The sequence below is a fragment of the Alligator mississippiensis genome, chromosome 16 (assembly GCF_030867095.1).
Source record: "Alligator mississippiensis isolate rAllMis1 chromosome 16, rAllMis1, whole genome shotgun sequence".
Lineage (NCBI taxonomy): Eukaryota > Metazoa > Chordata > Crocodylia > Alligatoridae > Alligator > Alligator mississippiensis.
The window spans coordinates 6292994-6315252 of NC_081839.1; the positions used below are offsets into that span (position 1 = coordinate 6292994).

General features: G+C 55.2%; 1 protein-coding gene across 1 annotated transcript in view; it reads right to left on the reverse strand.

Moving 5' to 3' along the window:
* MYO1F (myosin IF) overlaps window positions 1-22259 on the reverse strand; it is a 37133-nt gene that overhangs the window by 4875 nt on the left and 9999 nt on the right. The window contains exons 3-25 of the mRNA XM_019485372.2: window positions 17501-17590; window positions 16628-16722; window positions 14654-14741; window positions 14012-14101; window positions 13104-13235; window positions 12536-12670; window positions 11544-11676; window positions 10744-10940; window positions 10005-10085; window positions 9270-9356; window positions 8774-8860; window positions 8085-8252; window positions 6965-7050; window positions 6387-6468; window positions 6190-6296; window positions 5329-5427; window positions 4319-4463; window positions 3736-3850; window positions 2553-2722; window positions 2137-2282; window positions 1392-1538; window positions 814-962; window positions 366-449 (exon numbers count right to left, since the gene is read on the reverse strand). Of these exons, the coding sequence (XP_019340917.1) occupies window positions 366-449; window positions 814-962; window positions 1392-1538; window positions 2137-2282; window positions 2553-2722; window positions 3736-3850; window positions 4319-4463; window positions 5329-5427; window positions 6190-6296; window positions 6387-6468; window positions 6965-7050; window positions 8085-8252; window positions 8774-8860; window positions 9270-9356; window positions 10005-10085; window positions 10744-10940; window positions 11544-11676; window positions 12536-12670; window positions 13104-13235; window positions 14012-14101; window positions 14654-14741; window positions 16628-16722; window positions 17501-17590 (2713 nt within the window). The remainder of the gene's footprint in view (window positions 1-365; window positions 450-813; window positions 963-1391; window positions 1539-2136; window positions 2283-2552; window positions 2723-3735; window positions 3851-4318; window positions 4464-5328; window positions 5428-6189; window positions 6297-6386; window positions 6469-6964; window positions 7051-8084; window positions 8253-8773; window positions 8861-9269; window positions 9357-10004; window positions 10086-10743; window positions 10941-11543; window positions 11677-12535; window positions 12671-13103; window positions 13236-14011; window positions 14102-14653; window positions 14742-16627; window positions 16723-17500; window positions 17591-22259) is intronic.

Here is a 22259-nt window from a genome sequence, read left to right on the forward strand (position 1 = left end):
GTTTGGGAAGCACTGATCCGGGGAGTTCGGCCTCATTATCCCCATTCGGCAGACAGGGAAACTGAGTAAGGGACAGAGCCAGAAGCACACCCCAGCTGTCCCAATTCCCAAGGCAGCGAGCTGTAGCTATTAGACTATACTGTCAAGTCCAAATGCTCGAGAGCTGCTGGTGGGCCCCAGGGCCATGATGCTAAGCAGGGAGGGATCTCCCAGAGCCCCACGAGGTCTGACACCATGGCTGAAACGGACCCGATTGATGGGCCCCTGTCTCGGGGAGGTCTGGGGTCTTCCTTGCCTGGGCAGGTTCCCCAGCATGGTAGCTCTTTTGATTTTGGCTGCTGCCCCTAAGGCCCCGTTCTCCTCACCTCTGGGAGCATGGGGAGTGCTTCTTGTGGGTGCCGGTTGCCTGTGGTGGCCTCTGCTCTGCTGGATCCCTTTCCGAGTGGGCTCTGTTGGGACAAAGCAGTTAGCTGGAGCTGAGGCCCAGTTTCATCAGGGCTTTGGCGCTTACCTGGCTCGCTGCAAACCTCCACCTTCCCATTGCTTCTCAGCGCACCCATCTCTGCTGCCGCCCCGTGGAGGCACATCCTCTTCCCATTCCCCAGGGGACCGGGCCCCCAAAACCAAACTGTGCAACCTCCCGCTCCAGCCAGGAGAGTGCAGGACTCCCAGCTGGCCTGGGACACAGGAGTGGTGGGAGCCAGGTCCCCAGGGGCACCATCCTTCGGGTGCAATTCCTCAGGCCATCCTAGTCACAGACCAGCCTCCCGCTGCCCCCAGCCCAGGGCGCGAGGACCCGCCGCAGGCACTCACTGGAGTTCTTGGGGAGCCCGTCCCCGATGCTGACTGTCAGGGCTTTGCTCGATGCCTTCAGGATGGCCACGTCACCTTGTCCCCTCGTGAAGGTCACGCTGCGGGTGCCGCCTCCGCCCCAGCCTTCCTTCTTCACCCGGAACTGTAGTCTGGGCAAGTGGGGAGAGGGGCTGTGAGCGCAGAGGACTGGGGTCCCTGTCCTGACTAGTCTTTCTTTGAAAAGCCTCATGTGTCATTGAGGAGACAGCCCTGAAAAATCAGGTGTGGCTTCCTCCTGAACTTCCCCTTCTCCCACAATACCCCCTAGACCACAACGGTGACCTGCCCCCCAGCCAGGCTACAACCCACTTTCCTCTTTGGTCAGCATAGAGCACCCAAGAGTCTTGCTTCTCAGCCTGTCCATGCTAACCACTAGAGCCCCCTCCCCTTCCGGACCCTGGGATAGAGCCCAGGAGCCCTGCTGCCCTGCTACCCTTGTTCTAACCACTAGACCACACACCCCGCCCAGAGCTGGGAGCAGGGTGCTCGTCTGCTGGTGAAATGGCCCCAGCTGTGCCACCCTCCCTGCCACTCCTCACGTGTCGTGGAAGCTGAGCTGCAGCTTGCTCCGGGTGACCTCCTCGTAGCGCTTGCACAGGAGGCTGATGAACTCCGTCTTGAAGATGGACTCCAAGAAGCTGTCGGATTCGCTGTCGTGGAGGATGAAGAAATCATCCTGCCTCGTGCTGGCCGGAGAAACCACCAGAGGAGAGTGCGTCACATGCCTGCAGGCCCCATCAGGGACCATAAAGCCCCAGGAGGGACCTGCTGGGTCCAGTGAGCCTGGAGGCAGGGCTGGTTAGAGGCCACAGAGACCCCGCAAAGGTCACACGTGCTCAGGAAACTATGGAGTTAGTCAAGCAGGGGGGTGTCTCTCACTGTCGTGTATGCAAAGGACCGAGCTCTCTTCCTGGATGCTACCCCTACACAGCCCCCCATCACCAGCCTTGTCTGGGATATCTCTGGCAATGGAGAAAGAGTCAGGGAATCAGGGGTGGCCTCCAAGGTGGGGCAAGAGCCTGGCTGGTGCTGGAATTGGCACTAGGGGAGCACCTGTATGGTTAACCCAGTGCATTGGTGGCATCAAGGGACCCCATAGGGTGAGTGGGTGGAAGTGGGGTCTCCTGCTGCCAGGGGTGAGGGTGGCTTCTCTACAGAAGCCTGAGGGAAGGAGCTGCTACTTCAAATGCAACCAGGCTCTCACATGTGTTGGAAGCACCCTGCCAGGGCCGGGGCAGCCTTGTGGGGGGTGGCAGGCGTGATGAGGGCTAGCGGAGAACTCACCTGAGCGAGACTGCACGGACAGCCTGGACCTCCACCTTCTTCTTCAGCACCTCCTTGATCTGACCCTTCTCCGGGCCTTTTTTGACCTTCTCGCGGCCGATCAAGTAGAAATACTTAGGAGTCAGGATGAGGTCACGCTTGATGGCCTGAGGGAGAGAGAGGAGAGGATGGGGGTGCTGAACCAGCAGAAGAAGCCCAGGGGCAGGGGCTAGGGCCATGTCTCACGTGGGACAGCACCAGGACCCTAGGGAGACCCTGGGCAAAGGCAGCTAGTACACGAGGCATTTAGGGCCTGATCCCCACATGTTAGCACCTCATTCCTGGCCCTGTGTCACCTGGGACTGACCTCTCTCCTTCTCCAACAAACCTTTCGGCACAGCCCTGGGGAAGGAGGAGCCTGGGATGAGCCCATTTACCTTAAACCTCCGGTCGTACTTAGTGACGGAGTCGGCAAAATCGATCCGCTCCCTCTTGGCCAGGAATTGGCGCAGCTCGGGTCTGTCCTCCATGCCCAGGTAGTCGCCCACGAAGTTGCGGTTGATGCTGTTCCTCCGCCTCTCCTTGAAGCCGCACAAGATGTTGGAAGCTGAGCAAAGACACGTATCCACACGAGTCAGTCCCCGAGTGGACCAAGGACCCGTCCGGCCTGGTGGGACGTCCCCAGTTTTGATGCTCTGGGAGGACAGTGTTAAAGCACCCTGGCATATGAAGTCCTATCCCCTCCAGACCCCGAGCTACCAATAACTTATGCCCTGAAGCCTGGGCATTTACAGTTGCCATAATTTGACCATCCTCATCCTAAGTACAAAGGCGTTCTTCCCCAGACAAATGCCCCAATCGCCCCGAGCTGCCTCTTTCCTTCATCCTCTGCCACAGCAAGTCCTGCAGGCTAACTGTGCATCACAGGAGATGTTTCTCCTGTTGTCTCTTTGAAGGTTTTCTCTGCCCCGGTTGTCCTCTTGCATTTGTGCTGCGGGACAGGGCGATGGGAGCATGTCTGGCTTCTCTACAGGGCTATTTCTGTGCCTGTGTATTTCTGCTGGCTTTTCGTATTGTTAACGTTTGAGAGCATTAGCAACATATTAGAGCCTGCAGGAAAACTCTCTATTTTCAGATTGCGTTGTACATATTTAAGTCATCAGTTCAGCCTCATAACAGTCCCGGTGAAATAGAGGCCCAGAGAAGCAAAGTGACTTCCTGGAAATTGCCCTGATGTCTTAAAGAGCCGTCCTGCATCCCAATCTCCACGGCTCTAACTCCCGTCCCAAATTCCCGGTGGTGGCTGAGAGTAGGACCCACAAATACAACCTTCCTCTCCTCCCTGCTCTAATCACTAGACTCAGCTCCGACCAGGAGTTGTGCCTCTCAGTCCCCTCTATTTTACCATGAGAAAAATGATTTCTCCCAGAGCAAGGAACAGAACTTCAGCCCTGTCTCCTAGTCCCGCACAGGCTGCAGGTTTGAATTATGCATGTTTAAAGGACCATTGTTAGAAGTTGGCCAGGCCTGAACCATACCCTTCCTGCTTATTCCCTCCTGGTCTGGAACGACCCCCCATCAGCTCCTACTGATGAGTGGCACAGCTTGCAGCTCCCTTACCCTCTTCCCGCATCTGCTCGTACTTCCGGATGGCAATGTGCCGCCTCCAGGCTTTCTGGATGATCCGGGCAAACCCATCAAACTTCCTCTCCCGCATTTCCTCCAGCAGGAAGAGCTGATGGTGGAAAAACCATGAGATCCCCCGAAAAAACAAGTAGGAAGGGAGAGGGTACTCCATGAGGACTGCGCAGGGGGGGAAGGCTCATAGGGAAGGGGAATTAATAGAAGGCAGATGGGACGGGCAGACAAAAGGACAGTTTTCCATCAGATCTAAATCTCTGTCAGGACCCCATTGAGGCTTTCCTGGATGAAAATCCCCAGTGGCTTTAAGGGGGCTGTCATCTATTCTCATTCTTCAAGGTATTTGGGAACCCGCACTGCTGCCTGTTGAATCCCAGCCAGCTCCCTCCTCTTCATCACCCAGACCCCCAAGTGCCAAAGGGCAGGGGAAAGTTGGCGAAAGCATTCCCACATTTACACTGGGGTTCATGTCCAGTGACTCCCTTGAAATCCTAGATAATCTTTGGGGGCAAGAGGCGAACCCCCACGGCAGCAGGCAGCACCCAGGAAAAGGCACACGTACCGACTCCGGGTTCTTGACAAAAATCTTGCTTCGGCCCATCTGATACTGGTCCGTGTCCATGTTAACGGACCTCAGCAAGTGCTGCACACCCTGGCGCTCGTCGCCCCGCCAGCGTGGCCATGTTTCAGGAGTCAAGATGGCATACCTGCCGGGAGAGGGGGCTTGAGCGCAAAGTTTTTTCAGTGATGAATAAACTGGCTGATAAAAGGTCTTGCAAGGGGACCCAGAACTAATCACCAGTTAGGGACAATTGCAGCAAAATAGTTTGGGCTGAAAAAATATGGCAGGGGGCAGAAGCTTTTGAAAACGTTGAGGCATTTTAAGGGCATTCCCAAAATGTTTTGGGTTGGAAATGCCACCATTTTCTGTTTTGCCACGTTCAAACCAAAGCCTTTTGACTGTTCGGTTTGAGATACTGGTTTCTGTGTGATATTAGCAGGGAAATTAAGAATAATTAAACACTGGGCTTTAATAAGCTGAAAAAGTGAACAAGCCATCGAGGTTTATGTCGATGTTTCAGGTTGATCCCAAACAACTTTTTATTTGTTTCCAAACCCCAGCTCCCCTTGCCCCCTGTTCTCCTCCCAAAATTTTTCAGTTTGGCTGAACTGAAAACCCCTTTATTCCCCCCCAGTCTGTACATTAGCAATGAGCTTTCGGGGACTGCATCTCGAACTCCTTCAGAAACAAGAGGCCTTCTTCCAGGGAAACATAGACCATGCCCTAGATCGGGGCGGGCAATTATTTTGGGCGGAGGGCCGCTTACTGAGTTTCGGCAAGCCATCGTGGGTTGCATGACAGGCAGCTGGGGCAGATAAATATTAATTTTCTAAATTTTTTAGGGGCCCCGAGGACCGGGTAGAATGGCCTGGCGGGCTGCATCCGGCCCCCGGGCTGCATTTTGCCCACCCCTGCCCTAGATGCAGCGGTTCTTGGCTTCATGGGTAGACCCCTTCCAGGGAGCTAGCATGGGTCTGCCAGTCCCCAGGCAATCACAGCGATGGCCTTACCTCTGTAGGAACTTGTGGAAGATACGGCGATAGGCAAACCCTGCCCTGCGCACTCGGATGTTCTCTTTCAGCCCCAGATACTCCACTTGGTGCTTCACCCTACGCAGCAATGAGGAACAGAGGAACATGCATCACAGGAGGCTGACCAGCCCCGAGGCCTCAGCTTCAGGGGCAGGCACCACTCGACTATGCCTGAGTCCTTTTGGCAGCGTGTATGTGTACTGGCATGTGTGTGCAAGCAGATGAGTACGAACGTGTGCACGTACGTGTGCATGTGCATGTCTGGTATGCTTACCCCTGTACTAAATCACAGAAATCAAACACGGCACGTCACGTGTACCGTTTTCAAACTGGTTACGTGCTGTAGGGCCCGTTTGTATTACTGCACTGGCACAGCTATGATCTATGAAGCGGGGCAGGTGCGTAAGGATGAAGGTCAGCGCCCTGTGGGGGTTTACATTTGTGCTGAAGCAGGTTTGCTTACATGTAAATAGGATCTTGCTTGTATATCAACACCCTTCCCCTGCTTTAAGCCACAGCCCAGACCTACTCACCATCCGGTTGAGCTACCTAATGATTAATTCTAGGTTATCAAATGTTGGATTCTTGCTGCTGCCCAGAGGGGAAGATACTGAACTGGGCTTCAGAAATCCTGAGTTCTCTTCCCAGTTCTGCTACTGAATCACCTGTGTAACCATGGGCAGGTCATGTCTCCTCCAACCCCTTGTCTGTGCTAGCAATTTCTTTGCAAGCTCTTTGAAGCAGGGGCTGTACCTTGCTATGTGTGTGTACAGCTCCTAGCACCCGAGGGGACTCTGGATCCGAATAATCCAAATAATAAGCAGCAAAGGCAGGTCTTACCTGCTCTCCTCCCAGTCCCTGGGTCTCTTGGTCTCATTGGGTTTGATGCAGCGGATGTAGTGTGGGGTGCACTTCATTAACGTGTTCACTAGGTCATTGGCCTGTTTCTGTTGCAAAGAAGAGCGTTTATATATCATTAACAGCCTCCAACATGAGCCCATCCTGGCCCACACCCTCTGGCAGCCTCAGGGCCCTACCTTGATTTTGGAACTAGCTGTGGTCGGTCGGCTCTTCTTGTCTGAATCGAGCTTCTCTGGGAAAAGCGTCCGGATGAACCCACTAGAAGACAGAAAATGGTCACCGGTGCGAGCCCAGAACAGGCTTGCTCGGGCTGTGGTCTCCACCCCTTGAAGCTCTGGCCAGCTCAGTGTACTAGTCTCGGCTCTGGCTCCATCAGGTGCAGCTCCCATTGAAGTGAATGTGAGATGCACCTGTTGAAACAAGGGCTGAATCCATGGTTTCCACCAGTCTCCTTATCCTGGTGCACCCTCCCTCATAATGCACCTGCGCCATGGCGTGCAGGAAGGGTTGTACAGGGGCCAGTGCCGTTGGGAAGGTCCAACTGCATCTGTAGGCTGCGGGTGTCACAGCGGGTTAGTCCCTGCTGTTTTACGCTCCTGCCCCAGTGGGCAGCCCACCCTACCCAAGCCAGGTTGGTTTCTGAAGCTCTTCCCTTGGGTTTGCACCCCCTGATACTGCACTGAGAGCGAACCTCAGGGCACAGACGCACAGAAGCCCCTGTACTGGGACACTGGGCAGCCGGCGCAGGACTCACTATTCACTGCTCTGCATGAGCTCAATCAGGTCGGTGAACAGCACATCCCGATTCCGCTCACAAAAGCCGCTCACATCGTAGGAGACCTGGGAGGGCCGAGAGGCAGGGGAGGAAATCAGTGGGGGAGGGTCCGGTCTTCAGCTCAACAAATGCCCTTAACGACCCACCGATGACACCATTGCTCTTGGACAGCACGGGAGCGGGTCACTGTTTTCTTGCAAGTGCCCAAGGGGACCCCCCAGGCTGTTCTGGGGCTGCAGCACATTAGAGTCCTGCTGGTGGGGAGCACGTCCGGCGGGGGAAGCATCGCCCACAGAACAAGGATCTTGGTGCTCATGTCCCTGACTTCTCTACTGGATCCCAAACGGCGGCTGCTCCACCTTGAGGTCTGCACATCCTCTGCCCAGGGACTCATGGCAGGAAGAAGTGTGTGCGCCCACGTGGCACGCATGTGCATGCATTCAGTGTGTGCGCAGGGCCACATCACCCATGCAGCACACTTTAATTAGCATCGTTCTACTTATCAGGGTAGCAACCTGGTCCCCTTGTCACCATGGCACTGGTACATCTCACAGTCATTCATGGAATTAGGCCTCACAAGGCCCTTGAGAGGTAGGACAGGGCTATCCCCACTCTGCTGATGGAGAACTGGGTAGGCTGAGGGACTCACACAGAAGAAGCATGTAGCTGAGCCAGGAAGGGAAGCTAGTGAGTCCTGCCCCAGTGCTCTCTCCACTAGACCAGTTGTTCCCAGCAGATCACTGTCAAATCTTTGGATGACCAAGCCACTCTGGCATGCCACCCTGTACCCTCAGCATCAAACTATTAATTGAAGACAGGCAACCCAGGGCTCACTTACTACGACCTCACATGGCATCATCCACATCCCACAGTGGTCTGGAAACCACTACACCAGACCGGCTTTCCTTCCCATTCACAGCATATGCCCAGGTTTCCAGGCTGCGTGTGTGTGCCTGGGGTGTGTGTATTCACGCAGCCCCAGACAAGAAGTGCACACACCTCCCCGGGCAGCGTGCGCAGTGCCCATGTGTGCAGTGTGAGCGTATGTATACTCATGCACGTGTGCAGCGGCCCTAGGAAGCGTGTCTATGCAATATACCTTGCCTGCATAGTGGTGGATGACGAAGCCCGAGTTCCAGCTGTTGAAGTGCTCGTGCGTTCCCACCGCTGCCTGCAGCTTCTGCCGCAACGTCTGGTCTACCCCTTCGCCGGTGGCATGCATCGTGGCACAGACGTCGTCCAGGACACTCATGATCCCAGGAGGATTCTGGGAGGAAGGGTAGGAGTGAAACCAAGGAAGAACGGGGCCCTCAGAAAGAAGCGGGGTCCAGCTGCTGACCTCTGCAGGGCATGGACAGGGCTTCCTAAAGGTGGCAGGGAGGGCACAGCGCAGCATCAGCCCTGTGCTGGTACAGGTCAGTCTCCGCTCAGGTTGAGCTGGTGGGACCACTTGTGAACTATGTGCAAAGTGCGTGGGGTTCAGTGCCTGAGTTGGGACAATTTTTGCTCTCTCTGGGTAAATGGTCACCTCTGCTGTGGCCTGGACTCAGGCCCGGCAAGCTCTTTCCAGCCTGACAATCTTAAAGCACCTCCTCAAAACATCCCGCCCAGGGATGATGCTCCCTGGGAAGCACAGCTGTTTTGCTGTTGAGCTTGGGCAGGGCCCAAAGGCTCAAGTCCCATTCAGTGCCAACTGGATGAACCACCAGTGCCCAGGAAAGCCTGGGTCAGTGCTGAATGCAGGTCCCACAGCCCCACTCCCCCAAGAGCGGGACCCTCCTCTCTTACCAGCTTGTTCTCTATCAGGTCACACACCACTTTGTTGTTGAAATACTGGATAGGGGTCCACTTGATCCCCTCCTGCACATACTCCTCCTAGAGAACACAACAGAGATCCAGGTGACCTGGCTGGTGAGGCACGGCCCTGCCATGAGGGGCACAGGCACGTGGAGACGGGGCAGACTCCTCCCAGGGGGAACCAGTTGCCGATCTCCCTTTCAGGCCCATTGAGCACATGCAGCAAGTCCCTCGGGAAAATTTCCTGGTCCCAGAGACCGCTGGGCCTCCTCAGGCAGGGGCATGAAGCAGCTTTCAGCTGAGATTGTCACAAGCGGGGCCAAAAATGGGCCAGCTTTCTCGAAAAGAAAATCTGCATGGCATGCAAATGCTTATTTATAGCTACGCAAATCAGACCATGAGATCTGCATGGCACTTCCTGATTGCAGTATTTTTTCCCCCTGCTCCTTCCCTCCCGTGAGCTGCTCGCATCTCATCCCTACGGTACCTGCTCTGCTTTAAGGGTCAGCTCTATGAAGATCTGCTGCAGCTTCTCGTTGACAAAGTTAATGCAGAACTGCTCAAAGCCATTTCTCTGCAGCATGAGAAATGAGAGAGGAGGTGAGATCGTGGTTCATGACACTGGCTCATCCCACTCTCCACAGCCCGCCTTGGGCCCTGCCTGCTCCCTGGGTCGGAGGATAGGCAGGTCTAGCAATACAGCCAGGTCTGCTTTTCACTTCCTTGCTGGTGCAGGTCCAGGGCACCATGGGCTCAGCAGGGCATGGATGCTGGCTGTATAGCTAGCCTGGCAGGGTGGACACTGGCACCAAGTTTTAGGCTGATAAGTGCTGGCACCCACGGCTGGTAAGTGGGCACCAGCAGGGGCAGCTGGCAGACAGGTCTGTGTGAAAGTGTCTGTACGCGGCCGCCCTGAGCACGGTGCCCTTTCACTCGTGGTTTCGTTCCCAGGGAAGCAACAGACTTGCAAGGATGAGTCTGGTATTGGAGGCTGCCATGGAGCCTGTGTTAGGGTGAGGCTTGCAGAGGAAAAGAGCTTGGTTGGGGAGACAGTGACCCTGGAACGGCGGAGATGTTGGGGTCAGCATCTGGGGGACCCCTTCAGATATCCAGACTGCTGAGAGGGAATGTCATCGCCCCCTTTGGCTGCTCCAGTATAAATGTTGATGCCTTGGAGCTCCTACCCCCCTTACCAGTGCTGCCCTTGAGCAGTGACAAGTACCTGAAATATCTCAAAGCCATAAATGTCCAGCACCCCGATACTGTACTCCTCATGGGGCTTCTGCATGGCCCTGTTCACAGACTGCAGAGAGAAAGAGAGAAAAGGGTCAGAGCCAAGGGAGAGATTCATTGCCATGATGCCCTTTTTTCCTCTAGTTTATTCCATTGCATCTTTCTGGTGTCTCCATTCACAGCAGGGTTGGCCCTGGCACTATCTGTCAGGGCAGGACTCAACAAAAACCCAATTCTTGTCCCTTATTCACTACAAGCCTGCAAAAAGAGCCAGCCGAAAAGGCTGCTTCAGGCCAGGGGGAGACCCAGTGTGCCACAGTTGTATATGGGGGATATGCCAGTAGCAGCTGCTGATGCCAAGTGGGAGTGTGTCTGTCTGGGCTTGCCAGTGGCAGGACTCACACCCTGCCTGAATCATGCGATGTGCTCCCAAGACACAGGTTTGATTGTGGGGGTGCTTTGGGCTCAGCCTCGGTGCCTGCTGCAGCCGGCAGGCTCTGGAGCAGGTGTTGGGGACAAGTCCAGAGCAGCGTCCCAAAGGAAATTCCAGCTCTGGAGCATGTCTGCGGATTCAGGTGGGAAGGGAAAGGTGGGGTGTGCTCAGCCCCGTTCTCCCTGAGATCTGCCCCTACCATTGCCTACCCATCCCTCCTCCCTCCATGGTCATCAGGGCCTGGGTAGTGAAAGAGTGGCCAGAATCTGGAACCCAGGCACGGTGCTCAGCTCACCTCCACGAGGAAGTCGAAGACCCGGGAATAGAGGCCCTTGGCAAGGGCGTCGCGGGTGTAGGATGCCTGCTCCACGTTGAGGGTCACGTTGATGGACTCTGAACGGCCCCCCCACTTGCTGTCCATCTTCCTGCTGGTGAGCTTCTCATTGAGCCGGTCCTTGTCGATCCCCAGGAGGTAGGCGGGGAAGGCCAGCTCTGGACACAGGGAGTGCAAGCTCAGTGTCTGCAGAGAGGAATACTCCCGCCAGCCACACAGCTCCCTCCCTGGGGTATTAGCCAGCCGGACTGTTGGTCCCCAGGTTGGCCCACCGCACGCTGATAGAGGGCAGAGCTGGTCTGGTGGTTAAAATGGGCACTGAGGCATCCAGATGCCTGGGTTTTCTCTTCCTCATCATGGCAGGGCACGTGGCTTAGCTTTTCATAGAAGGGAACTGACAGGCAGGATGCCTGGGTTCTAGGCCTGGCTCTGCCAATGGCTTGCTGAAGTGCCCTTGGTCAAGTCCTTTCCCCTCTCTGTGCCTCAGTTTGCCCTTCTCTAAAATGGGGAGAGCAGCGCTCTCTGCATCGTGAGGTCTCTGATGTGGAGAGTCTGCATGTAAGCTGTTGAAAAGGTTCTCTACTGGCTCCCGCTAGCTGAAGAGGTTGGCCTGAGGACTCCAGTTCCTTTGCCATCTTTAGATCCCAGAGGGATGTGTTTCTCTCCTCCTTGTCTCTGGGTGGAAATCTAACCCCGGGGGGAGCTTCCTTGCCTCCTCCATCAGCTTGTCCCTGGAGGTGGGCTCAGGCTGTCATACTCACGGTCAGAGCTCTCCACCTGGGCATAGTTGCCCTGCTCTCTGAAGCTGATGTTGCCCAGATGGAGGATCCCAGCCACGATCTGCAGCACGAGCTGCTGGTGCTCGCCGGAGATGCCTATCACCTGCATGGCGTTCTGGGGGCAGAGAAAGCAGCTGGTCAGCCCGCATCCTGGGCCGAAGGGCCATTGGACTCGGTATCTTGGCTGCAAGCTTGTTTTGGACAGACTCGGAAACAAAAATCACTACAAAAATTACATCCATTGTGAACTTTCGGCAAAAGGTATTGTCATAAAGCTGTTAGAATCCGTTGCCAAATAGCAAATGCTTTTTTCTTGGAAATTTCTTTTGTCATTTATTTCTCTTGGTGATAAAGCCGCATCAACTTGTCGGACAATGTTTTTAATGCCAGACGCATAGCAACACTGAAATGCAGGCACTTTTGTGATGGGAAGACAGCAACCAGGTGGCATAAGGCCTTCGCACAACAGTGACAGGAAGGTTCACTGTGACTTGGAGAAAATATGCTGCTGGATTTTTCCTGGCCGCACAGAGGAGATAGGATCAGCCTCCTGTCTAGGCTGCTTAGGACTCAGTGCATCTGCCTTGGGCAGATATGGGGCCTGATGGACCTTGGAGAGGCTGTGTCTGCTATGGCACGACTGCCACGAGAGTGGTTATGGCAGCACTACTGGGTCTGGGCTTGGGACCCGCAGGGCAGTGGGGAAGGAACCATGCAGCCCTGTTAATTGGACATTAATTGGCAGTTGGCTGGAGCCAGGCTGTCATATCTAAATGTCCAGGCCACTCTGTCAGATCCAAACCATTGCTCTAGAATATGGGATATAGAGGCCTCGGGAGCTGCAGGAGCTGTCCTTGTGGGATAAGGGTCTGTTTCATTCCCCAAGCTGAGTTATGTCTTAGCCGCTCATCTGGATAGTCACAGTAAGAGTCACAATGATGTGCCCTATATTGCACCCCCACTGAGCTACTCACCATGGTCTCGTGGAAATCACTCCGATCATCAGTGCCATCCACCTTGTAGGTCTCCGACTGGTTCAAGTAGTAGTAATAATCTGGGGTCATTACCCCCAGGTTCTGCTGCTGCTCTTTGGAGGAGCCTTCGATGAGCTGCCGGGAAAGGAGGAAAAGCAAATGCAGGTCTGGGGTCAGCTCTGTATCCCGCATGGAAATGAAGGGGCCAGGGATCTCCTGAGAGCGATTCCCTGCTTGGCACCTGGAACTGATCATTCCCCCGGCACTGCCATCCTCTATGGATTGGCAGCAAGTCTAGAGAGCCGGTCTGCTCCAGAAATGGCATGCTGTGCGGCACAGGCATGGATGTCCCTGTGCTCGCTTCCCTGCACACTCCTGGACCCTTGCAGAGACACTCTTATGCACAAGCAAACGTATATCCATCTGCACGCACACACACACACACGAATATCCATGCAGTCACACTCACACCCATTCGGATTCTCCTACGCTCCCTTCCCTCTCCCTCCCGAGGGTGCAGGGGTGCTGTGCAGCCCCAGATCCCGGGGTGCTGTGCTCTGTCGGGTACCTGGTAGTAGATGTGGAAGTTCCTCTCGTCCTCATTCTGGCTCACCACCCTGGACTTCTCCAGCAGGAAGTTGGAGATCTTCCCTCCATCCGGTTCACCGCCTCGGCTGAACTGGATTTCAAAGTATTTTCCCTGCCGAGGGGAGACCTCTCAGCCTTGGGGCTCCAGGACTGGGGCTCCCCGTGAATCGGCCAGAGTCCGGCTGTCTTGATACGAGGGTCCCTCATCCTTGAACTCTCTCTTGGTTTTTCCCAAACCCTTTGTCTCGCAGCCTTCGCACTATTCTCCTCCCTGTCCCCCATCCGCTGCCCCTTCTCACAGGCAAAGACTATGTAGCACCATGCAGAGTATGGAGCACCATGGAGTTTGGCTCCTGATTGAGACCTCAAACCCAAGACCTCTTCATTGATACCACAATCCAGATAAAAGTACCATATGGGACCCGAGTTGTCTCATATCCGAGTTGGGTTTTCCATCTGCAGGGGGAATGACCCTGTAGCCTTCCTACTCCCACTGCCCTGCTCCCTCTCCTGGCTCCAAGACCTTCATCCTTCCCCTGGCCAGGGGCTGTTGTGAACCCACGGGCAGGTTCGCGCCCAGCAGGGAGCCAGACCAGGTGGGAGGAAGAGGAGCGGGCTGAAGCTGAGTCCCAGGGAAGCAGATGGATACGTAGCCAGCTTGTGGGCTCCCCAGCTTTCACAAGCAGCTGAAAGGAGCAGCGGTCCCAGGAAAGCAAACGGCTGCTTGGAGCATTGCATGTGAAAGCTTTGGCTCAGCTCTGTCCAGCCCGCGCTGCAGCATCCCTGACACCTGGATGGGCCGGGACAATGAATACTCCCACTAGGCTCTCCAGCCCCATCCCTCACTGCCCAGGTATGGCATGGGCCTGGCCAGCCCTGGAGACTTACAAATCGGCTGGAGTTGTTGTTCCTGACAGTTTTGGCGTTGCCAAAGGCCTCCAGCAGCGGATTGGACTGCAGGATGATGTCTTTGACGTGCTGGGAATGAGAGGAACGGTCAAGTCGGAGGTCATGGGGTGGGCACAGTGACGCAGGGGGAAGAGCTGCTGCTCGGGAGAGGTGATGGCAGGGGGCTGATGGAAAGGCAGGTGCATCCATTTCGAGGCTTTGGGGCAGGCAGTCATTGCTAGCCACCAGCTTGAAGCAGGGCTGCAATTACCAGCGTGTGGAGAGGGGGGCATTGCCAGATGCTGGGCTGGTGCTGGGTGGGCACTGCCAGCTGGTGAGAGGGGACCTTTGGAGCCCTTGGCATGGAAGTGCCCACTCTCAGTGTGGAGCAGGGCAGCAGATGCCAGGTGTTAGCAGGGAGGATGCACTTAGTTTTAGGAGGAAGCCTGGCCTGGTGCCTGGTTTGCTAACCCCTTTCCTTGGAGAAGCCAGGGCCCCCTGCTACTGGGGACAGGTGCTCTGCGGGTGGAAGAAGGATGTGTCCAAAGAAAACAGGAGAGAGGGATGGAGGTGCTGGAGGGAGTGAAAAGGAACAGAGACAAGGGACAAGGTGGGCTCAGGGGGTGCAGGAGGGAGCCGTACTTGCACTTTCTCTCCACCTCCGGACACTTTGGAAATGTAGCCCATGATGTATTTGGCTGCCACAGTTTTTCCAGCTCCGCTTTCTCCACTGCAGAGACATTTAAAGAAACAAGGAGGAAGTGAAACAGCCCAGCCCAGCCCAGGCCCATGCATTTCCAGAGAACGCAGCCCTTGCCCACTGGGATCCCAGCCCTTGCCCACTGGGATCACAGCCAGGCGTATCCCCCGTTGCCCACTGGTGAATCCCCTTCAGTCCTGCTCTAATGAGGGGGTGCAGAGAGCGGCTTATTTAACACGCAGCTGTCCAACAAGGACTGATCAACCCGAGACCTGCTCCGCAAGCCTGGAGCACCCTGTTACCCAACCAGCCGTGAGAAGGGGCAGCCTGATCTAGCAGCGCGGACCCCGAGCCTGTCAGGAAAGGAGGGCTCTATTCCTTCTTTCTCCTCCCGTCCTTTGTCTAACTCCCTGCTATTGCAAAAGGAGCATGCAGTCAAAGGGACCCGGAGATGTGGTGACATACAAATGTAGCAGGGCTTTGCCGTGGCAGTGAGCTGCCCAGGGCTGCATTCCTAGCACCCCAGGCTCTTGCTTGTGTGGCATGTTGGTGGCTCCTATGTAAAACGGAAGTCTCTGGGCTTGCTTCACATCCTGGCTGCTCCTTTGCAATAGGCAGCCGGATGAGGGACTTGTGCAAAGATTGCTTCTTGTGCAAAGTGCCTGCTTCATCTCCTGCCAGCCATCATTCCCTTAGCAGCACGGCCAAGCGGACGGAGCACTGCATGCAGGCTCCTGACACTTGGAGCCTGTTCCTGGCTCTGCCACCAACCTGCTGTGGGACCTGGGTTGAGTCACTGGCTACCGCTGCCTCCGTCCCCTCTCCCATCCTCTGTCGGGCTTGTCCATCTAGGGTGTATGAGCGTGAAGGCAGGGACTGTCCTGTTCTCTGTGTATGGGTAGCATCAAGCCCAGCGGGGCCTGATCTTATTCAAGTAATGGGTTACTGGAGACAAGTTAGCCTGCTCTGAAGTGGGTAGTAACTGGGAACAGTACAAAGGCCTGCCTTCTACTGGTGGTGACTAGTGTCTGCAAACCAGATGGAGGGCAGATGGATTGTGTCTGACAGACACGAGCACAATGCAGTTGGTGGAGCAGTGATTATAGCCCCAGATTGGGGCTCAGCAGTCCTGGGGTCTACCTCCAGCATTGCCCTGGACTGCAGGGCACCTTGCCACTCTGGCCTCAGTGTTTCCCCATCAGTAAAATGGTGTCACATTATACACCCTTGCTAGCCTAGAGGTTCATAGAGCACCACACTGGTGTGCTCCCTGCCAGAGAGCTCCTCCACCTCCAACCAGCTTGTAGGTGTAGACCTGCCAATGCCTTTTGCAACCACCTTTCTCTGGGTTTAGAGGGGGTTTTAGAGGGGCTTTCCCCTTCATGCTTCCACATGCAGAGGAATCGCCCCAGCCAGGACAGCAGCTCCTAAACCCAAAGCAGCCCTGTGCAGCGGCTCAGGGGAGGAAGTGAAGCATGCTGCGTCCTACTGAAAGTGGAAGAGGCGGTGGCAGAGCTGGGACTTAGCCCAGAGATGGACTGAGGACTAACAACCCTACTCCTGTGAAACGTTCTGGGATTTTTAATGCCTGCAAAGGACAGGACCTGACCCAGCTTCTCCGTTTTTTAAAATATTATTGTAGGGCCTTGGAGCCGCAGGGATGCATGCCGTGGCGCTAGGTGCTGTACAAACACTGAGTTGCTGGTCCCTCCATGAGTGGCAACCCCCAGAGTACTGCACCCGTACTTGCTCACCAGTCAAAGCCCCATCTTGAACCACAAATTTCCTTTCTCCAGTACATAGGGATTCCCTGGAGGTTTCCACTGAACTGGTGAACACACCGCATCTTTACTAGCGCACCCCAATTCCTCCCTCGCCCCACGTCTCCTTGCCCTGGGAGGTTGAGTCCTCGCTACCTGATAATGACACACTGGTTCTCGCCGTCAATCAGCATGTTTCGGTACATGTTGTCGCTCAGAGCATAGATGTGGGGTGGATTTTCGTACTGAGCCTACAAACAGGGACAAGAATAATAGTTACCAAACGGAGCAGGGCCCCTGAGTGAGCAGCACTTCCCACAGAGAAGATACAGACAGTTCCTAAGTCACCTAAACTCCACCCTATAGTAGCTGTACATTCATACCAGCACTTAGCCCCCCAGTGACATTGTATTGGTTTTAGAGACAACAATTCAGATTATTTTTACCTTTCTGGGTGTCGTTGTAAAACAGATTTAAAGGAGCTGGGGTCATGGGTTAATATGTTTGGACCTGGATTGCAATTGTTACTGTGAGGCTGAATTTCTTGGCCTCGCCAAGTCTATTTCTGGGATAATTATAATGTCTCAGTAGTGTATCTGACCCTCAGTTCCTGATACGTCCTCTCAGACTAAACAGAGTGTCTGTTTGGAAATGTGCATTTCCAAGCGTGCCCAAAGGCCCCAGCCACGATGGCAACCTCATCACTGTGAATGGCAGACCCTGCCTCAACATACTTATATCCAAGCTGACTACAACCGGGATGGAAAGAGTCCAAGTGGCCTGCCCTAGTCTGGCAGGAGGTCAATGATGGAACTGGGACTAAAACAGGTCTCTTGATTCCCAGGCCAGGGCCTGACCCAGTGGTCCACACATCCCACCTCTGGTCTAGGTTCCCCCCATGCATGAATCCTTGACTTGCATTTTATCCAGAGGTGGAGAACACAGCAGCAGCAATGAGGGTAAAATCAAACACCCCGACCCCCATCTCTAAGCCCAATGGCCAACTGGCTTGTGACCAGGTCCACTTACCGCCCCCTGGTACAGCTCGATCTCCCGGTCAGTGAAGTAGGGCATCTGCTTGAAGGGGTTGACTGAGATGAGGACTGGCCCGATGTAAGTCTGAGCAGCTGGTTAAGGCCCATCTGTTCTGAATGTGCGTCTCTCAATTCCCTTCCCTCACATCCCCCTGCACCACGGACATGGCACAGCTGCTGGAGCCGGTGATAGGGGCCATGTCAGCTCCGGGCAGAGGAGTTTGATGCAAGAGATGGACAAGGGTTAAATCTCACCCTTGGAGCATCTAGGGTTTGGGGATCTGGACCAGAACTCAGCAGCTTAGAGAGTGGCTGAATGCACGAGATCCCCATTGACCCCAGTGGTGCAGTCAAGCCCAGGAAGAGCGGCGTAGGTGGCTATTGGGACTTTTCTAGGCTCTCTGCTTCCCCGAATCTATCATGACTGGCCTCATCTCACAGGAAGGGGCCAGTCAAGACATAGCGCAGATGGACTTTGAGAAGCCGAGAGGCAAAAGCAGGTATAACACACAGTTTTGCCCCCTTGCCAATGGCTCACAACTGAAGCACTGAGCTGGGGATATCGGAGGGCACAACTCTCCTGCGAGGGTGATACTGGGTTATGGAGGGGGCTTACTGGCTTTACGGAAGCTGAAGGAAGTTTGGGGAAATGTAACTTTCATTTGGGATGGTTTCAAAACACAGAAGGAAATTCAGACCTATGGGCCAAATTCTCAAATGTTCAGCTCCCAGGGTGGCATGTCCTAAGGGCCAGACCTCAAGCCGTACTCAGCAACTGAACTCTCTAAATCCAGCTGCCGTGATGCTTGCCGACACCAAACACTGCTGCAAATTTGGCATTTTGTGGCCTCGGATGGGCACGTGCTGTGGCTGTCCCGGCAGGTTCAAAGCCAGGTCCTGCAAACAGGGAAGTCATGTTGTGATCCTGCACCATGCTGCAGTCACACGCTGTCACTCCATGGACGTGCTACGTTGTGAGCTTCTCACGTCCAGGGGCCAGACCGTGGCTCTGATTCTGGATGGGAGGAAGAAACGACTGGACGGACCGACTGGAGGATGCAACAGGAGGCTGGGCACAGCCTACCATCAGCCGGTGGTGTATTCCAGGGTACGTCGGCTCCTCTCTCCCCACATCCTCTCTTGATGATGCATCGCAAGGTTTTTCTTTGACCGAAGACAAATGTGAGAGCCCCAGCCTTGGACATTGCAAAATGCACCCTGGAGAACCAGGACTGCCCTCTGCACCCTGGGGCAGGGGCGACCCCGCTCGCACATACCCAAGATGCCCTCCTAGCCAGGCCCCTCCCTGCGTGGCAGAGTACGTGGCAAGAGAAACAAGCTGTTCACCTCGCCGCTCTTAGCTTGAGGGCTTGGTGGTGGAGATCAGGAAATTGCAACTGCTTCTGCTGGGTGTTGCCAGCATGGCTTTGATGTGGCGGATCAGCCGTGCTCCCCAGTCCTCAAAACAGCTCTGCAAAAAGGAGCACGGCTTCATGATTGCAACCTGGATGCTCGGAGACTGACGCTCCACAGCTTGCTATAAGCTGTCATCGTCTCCCCCTTCCCCTCGACGTGGGGCCGCTCCGGTGTTGCAGGAGTCCCGGGGGCCGGCGCTAGCAGCTGAAGCGGCAGGTCATCTCCATGCTGGTCGGTGTACTCTGCTCTTCACACTTTTCACCATAGCTTCCTGATGTCTCTGAAGTGCTCTTCTTGACCTGCCTCTCTGACAGCAAGCTGCAATCTCCTCCTGTTCCAGGCAGACCCATCCGCAGGAGCACTGCCTGCCCGAGCCCAATTGCTCAGCATCCGGGCATGTATCAGGGATAAACCTGAAGACACCTTTAAGTGACTTTATACCTGGCCTGGTATAAATCAGCAGGGCTGCAGAGCTAGCTTGCTTACACCAACCAGGGCCTGATACACGGAAGACACAGCACCAGCAAGCTCTGCTCTGTGTATCCATAGGTCTTGAGTCGTCTCCTTTTGATGCAGTGACTCCCTTCTTCAGTAAGCCAAGGGCACGGCTGCGGGGAGAGCTCCAGTCTTCTCCAGCAGCGCCCCAGTCAGATCCAGGACGAGATGAAAGGGCGGATGCAGGATATGCCAAAGATTATGGGGGGAACTGGGAGAGAGGAAGGGGATGGGGGACGGGAAGGTGTCTGCAAAGCTCCAGGTCGCTGCACTTTCTGAGCTGGACTTCCCTGCCGACAAAGCAGGTGGCCCTTGGTGTCCAATTGAGCCTGCAGAAGCAAGCGGGTCCCTGGAGCAGGAAGGTGGGGCGGCACTCCCCTGCCAGCCGGGGGATCCATCTGGCAACAGTATGGGAGGACAGGCTAGCAGGGGTGGGGTACTTCTTGCTGCATGCATACATGCTCTGCCGGACTCAGGGCCCCTTCGCACAGCAGCAGAAGAAAAGGGAAGATGCAGGTTTCTATTTTTGTGTTTTTTCCTGTTCAAAAAAACACCCCCCGCAGCCCCAGAGAGGCGACAAGGCCGCAGGATGCATGAAGCAGGAGGAGTCTGTGTCACTGCCTCGCCTTGTAAGGACACAGCTTTGCCTTCCGTGCAAACCACAGTGCACCACAGCCGTGCGAATGGCTGCTCTAGTCTCCACCGTCCTCATCTTCCTTGGGACTGGCGGTGGCTTGTGTTCTCACCACCAGCTTTCAGGCCAGCATCATCCCCAGCCAGGGAACCCTGTGCCCAGCAAGCTCTCTCTGCTCCCAGCCGGCCACCTCCCGGCAGGAAGGGATCAGGGAGCAGGCGATGTCTGGAGAGCCCGTAGGATGCTATGGACCCTTGTCCGTGTGCTGGCTTTCCTCTCTGTCACGCTTCTGTGGCCACGGTCAGTGAAAAGTACAGTGCAAGGTCACAGGAGGTTTATTTAGCTTCTCGGTCTGGTGAGCAGGTGAAGCCGCAGCGTTGCGCTGACTGTCTTCTCCACCTGCAACGTCAGCAAGCTCCCAGCAGCATAGCCCCTGATACCAGCAGGACTCACACCCATGTCCGGGCTGCAGCCCCATAGCAAGTGGCTTCGGCATGCAGCCTCTCACAGGGAACTGCCAGGGGAGTGCATGGTGCGCTCTGCCCAGACGCCTTCTCCTTGCCCCGGCATGGAGCAGAGCGAGGGAAGCGCGTGAGACTCGAATCACAATGAACAGGGGTAAACAGGATCACTTCTGTACTAAGAACCCGGAATCACTTTGGTGCTGCAGCATGGGCTTTTGGTGCAGATGTCCTCAAAAAACCCACATGCCTCTGCTGCAGGAGGCAGGGACCCGACTGGACCAAGGCAGGTCAAGTGTTGGGGTGCAGTGGGGACCTGGGCTGGCCTAGCTGGGAGTGCTGCAGGGCAGGCGGGAAGAGCACATGAGCATTACTGGGGGCACCGCAGAAGCAGCTCGGTGGAAGGACTAGAAAGCAAAGGATGCTAAAGGGCAGAGCCTGGGCTGCTGTAAGGACTCAGGGCTGGGACTGGCAGCGGGGCAGGCTGCTCTGGCAGACCTGCACCCAGATGACCCACAACCTTGCCAAGTCCTGTCTTTCTCTTGTGGTTCGCACGCCGCACACTCTCTGCCCCAGAGCTGGCTGCCAGCCTTATGTGCCAGGTCAATGGGAGCAGCTGTCACTCCGTTTGAGGTTCGCTTGCTATTCCTTCATTCCAGGCAAGGCTTCTCCACTCTGTCCCTAGGGCACTAGACACAGCAGTCATATGCCTTAACCCTGCATTTCCATTCCCCCCACCCCGCAGTGATCACCCTGCGGAGGCACTGGCTGATCCCTGCAGCCTATCTGCCCTGGTGCACCAGGGGCCCAAAATGCAGATCCCGTATAACCAAAGAAAAGGCTTCACAGATCAACAGTGGAAGGACATGCTTTGTCCCGGCTTCACTTTGTGCAGTTGTTCATCCCGTCAAGGGAGGGTGAGACACTTTACACCCACTCGAAACAGGGGTGAATACTTGCCCGGTTGCAAGACAGCCCACAACAGGGCTCACAGCCGAATGCTGGCACAAATTTAAAGAGGCCCTCGATGGAAAGCTGTCACTCTTCCTGTGTTACACTCAAACCCAGAAAAACCCCAGATAACTGCCTGAGATCCAGGAAGCGAAACTGCCCAGTGTAGTTTCAGTATCTGAATAAGGTAAAATGCAGCTGGTGAGCATCCACTAAGGGACGTGGGAGCACGTACTGGCCTGCTCCATATTCCCATCCAGGTGGCAATTCCCGGGGCAGATCACTGCGCAGGCCTTGAGGGTCTATGCCCTGGGATCTCAGAAGACCACTCTCTCATGTGCTCTGTTTCAGGGGTTATGCTGCTTCTCTCTATGGGGAGGAAGGAGTACCTGGAAAGCGGGAACCAGACCTTGCCTCTGGAGCTCACTTCCAGAAGGACTGCATCCAAATCCTTTTCCAGAAGTTGCATGAATCCAGGCTTTTGGTTGCAGGTTTTGGATTCTCCTGTCCCTCGGCCTTTCTCCTTTTGAAGTGCCACTACTTCCTGCAGCAAAGCAACCCCAGCTGGAAACCAGCCAGGCCTCAAAGTCAGCCTCCAAAATGCCCAGGGAGAACTAATGTCTGTTTTTCCCTTTATCACATGAAAAACATCCTGAGGCTGGTTGGTTAGACCAAAAGCTAGAGGCTGTCACCAGGACTGGCCACAATTTTCCGACACAACTATTTTTCAGATGTAAAAACAGGCATTTGATAAAGCAGGGTTTGGTGACAAGTCTGCTTGCCGCTGGAAAAATTGG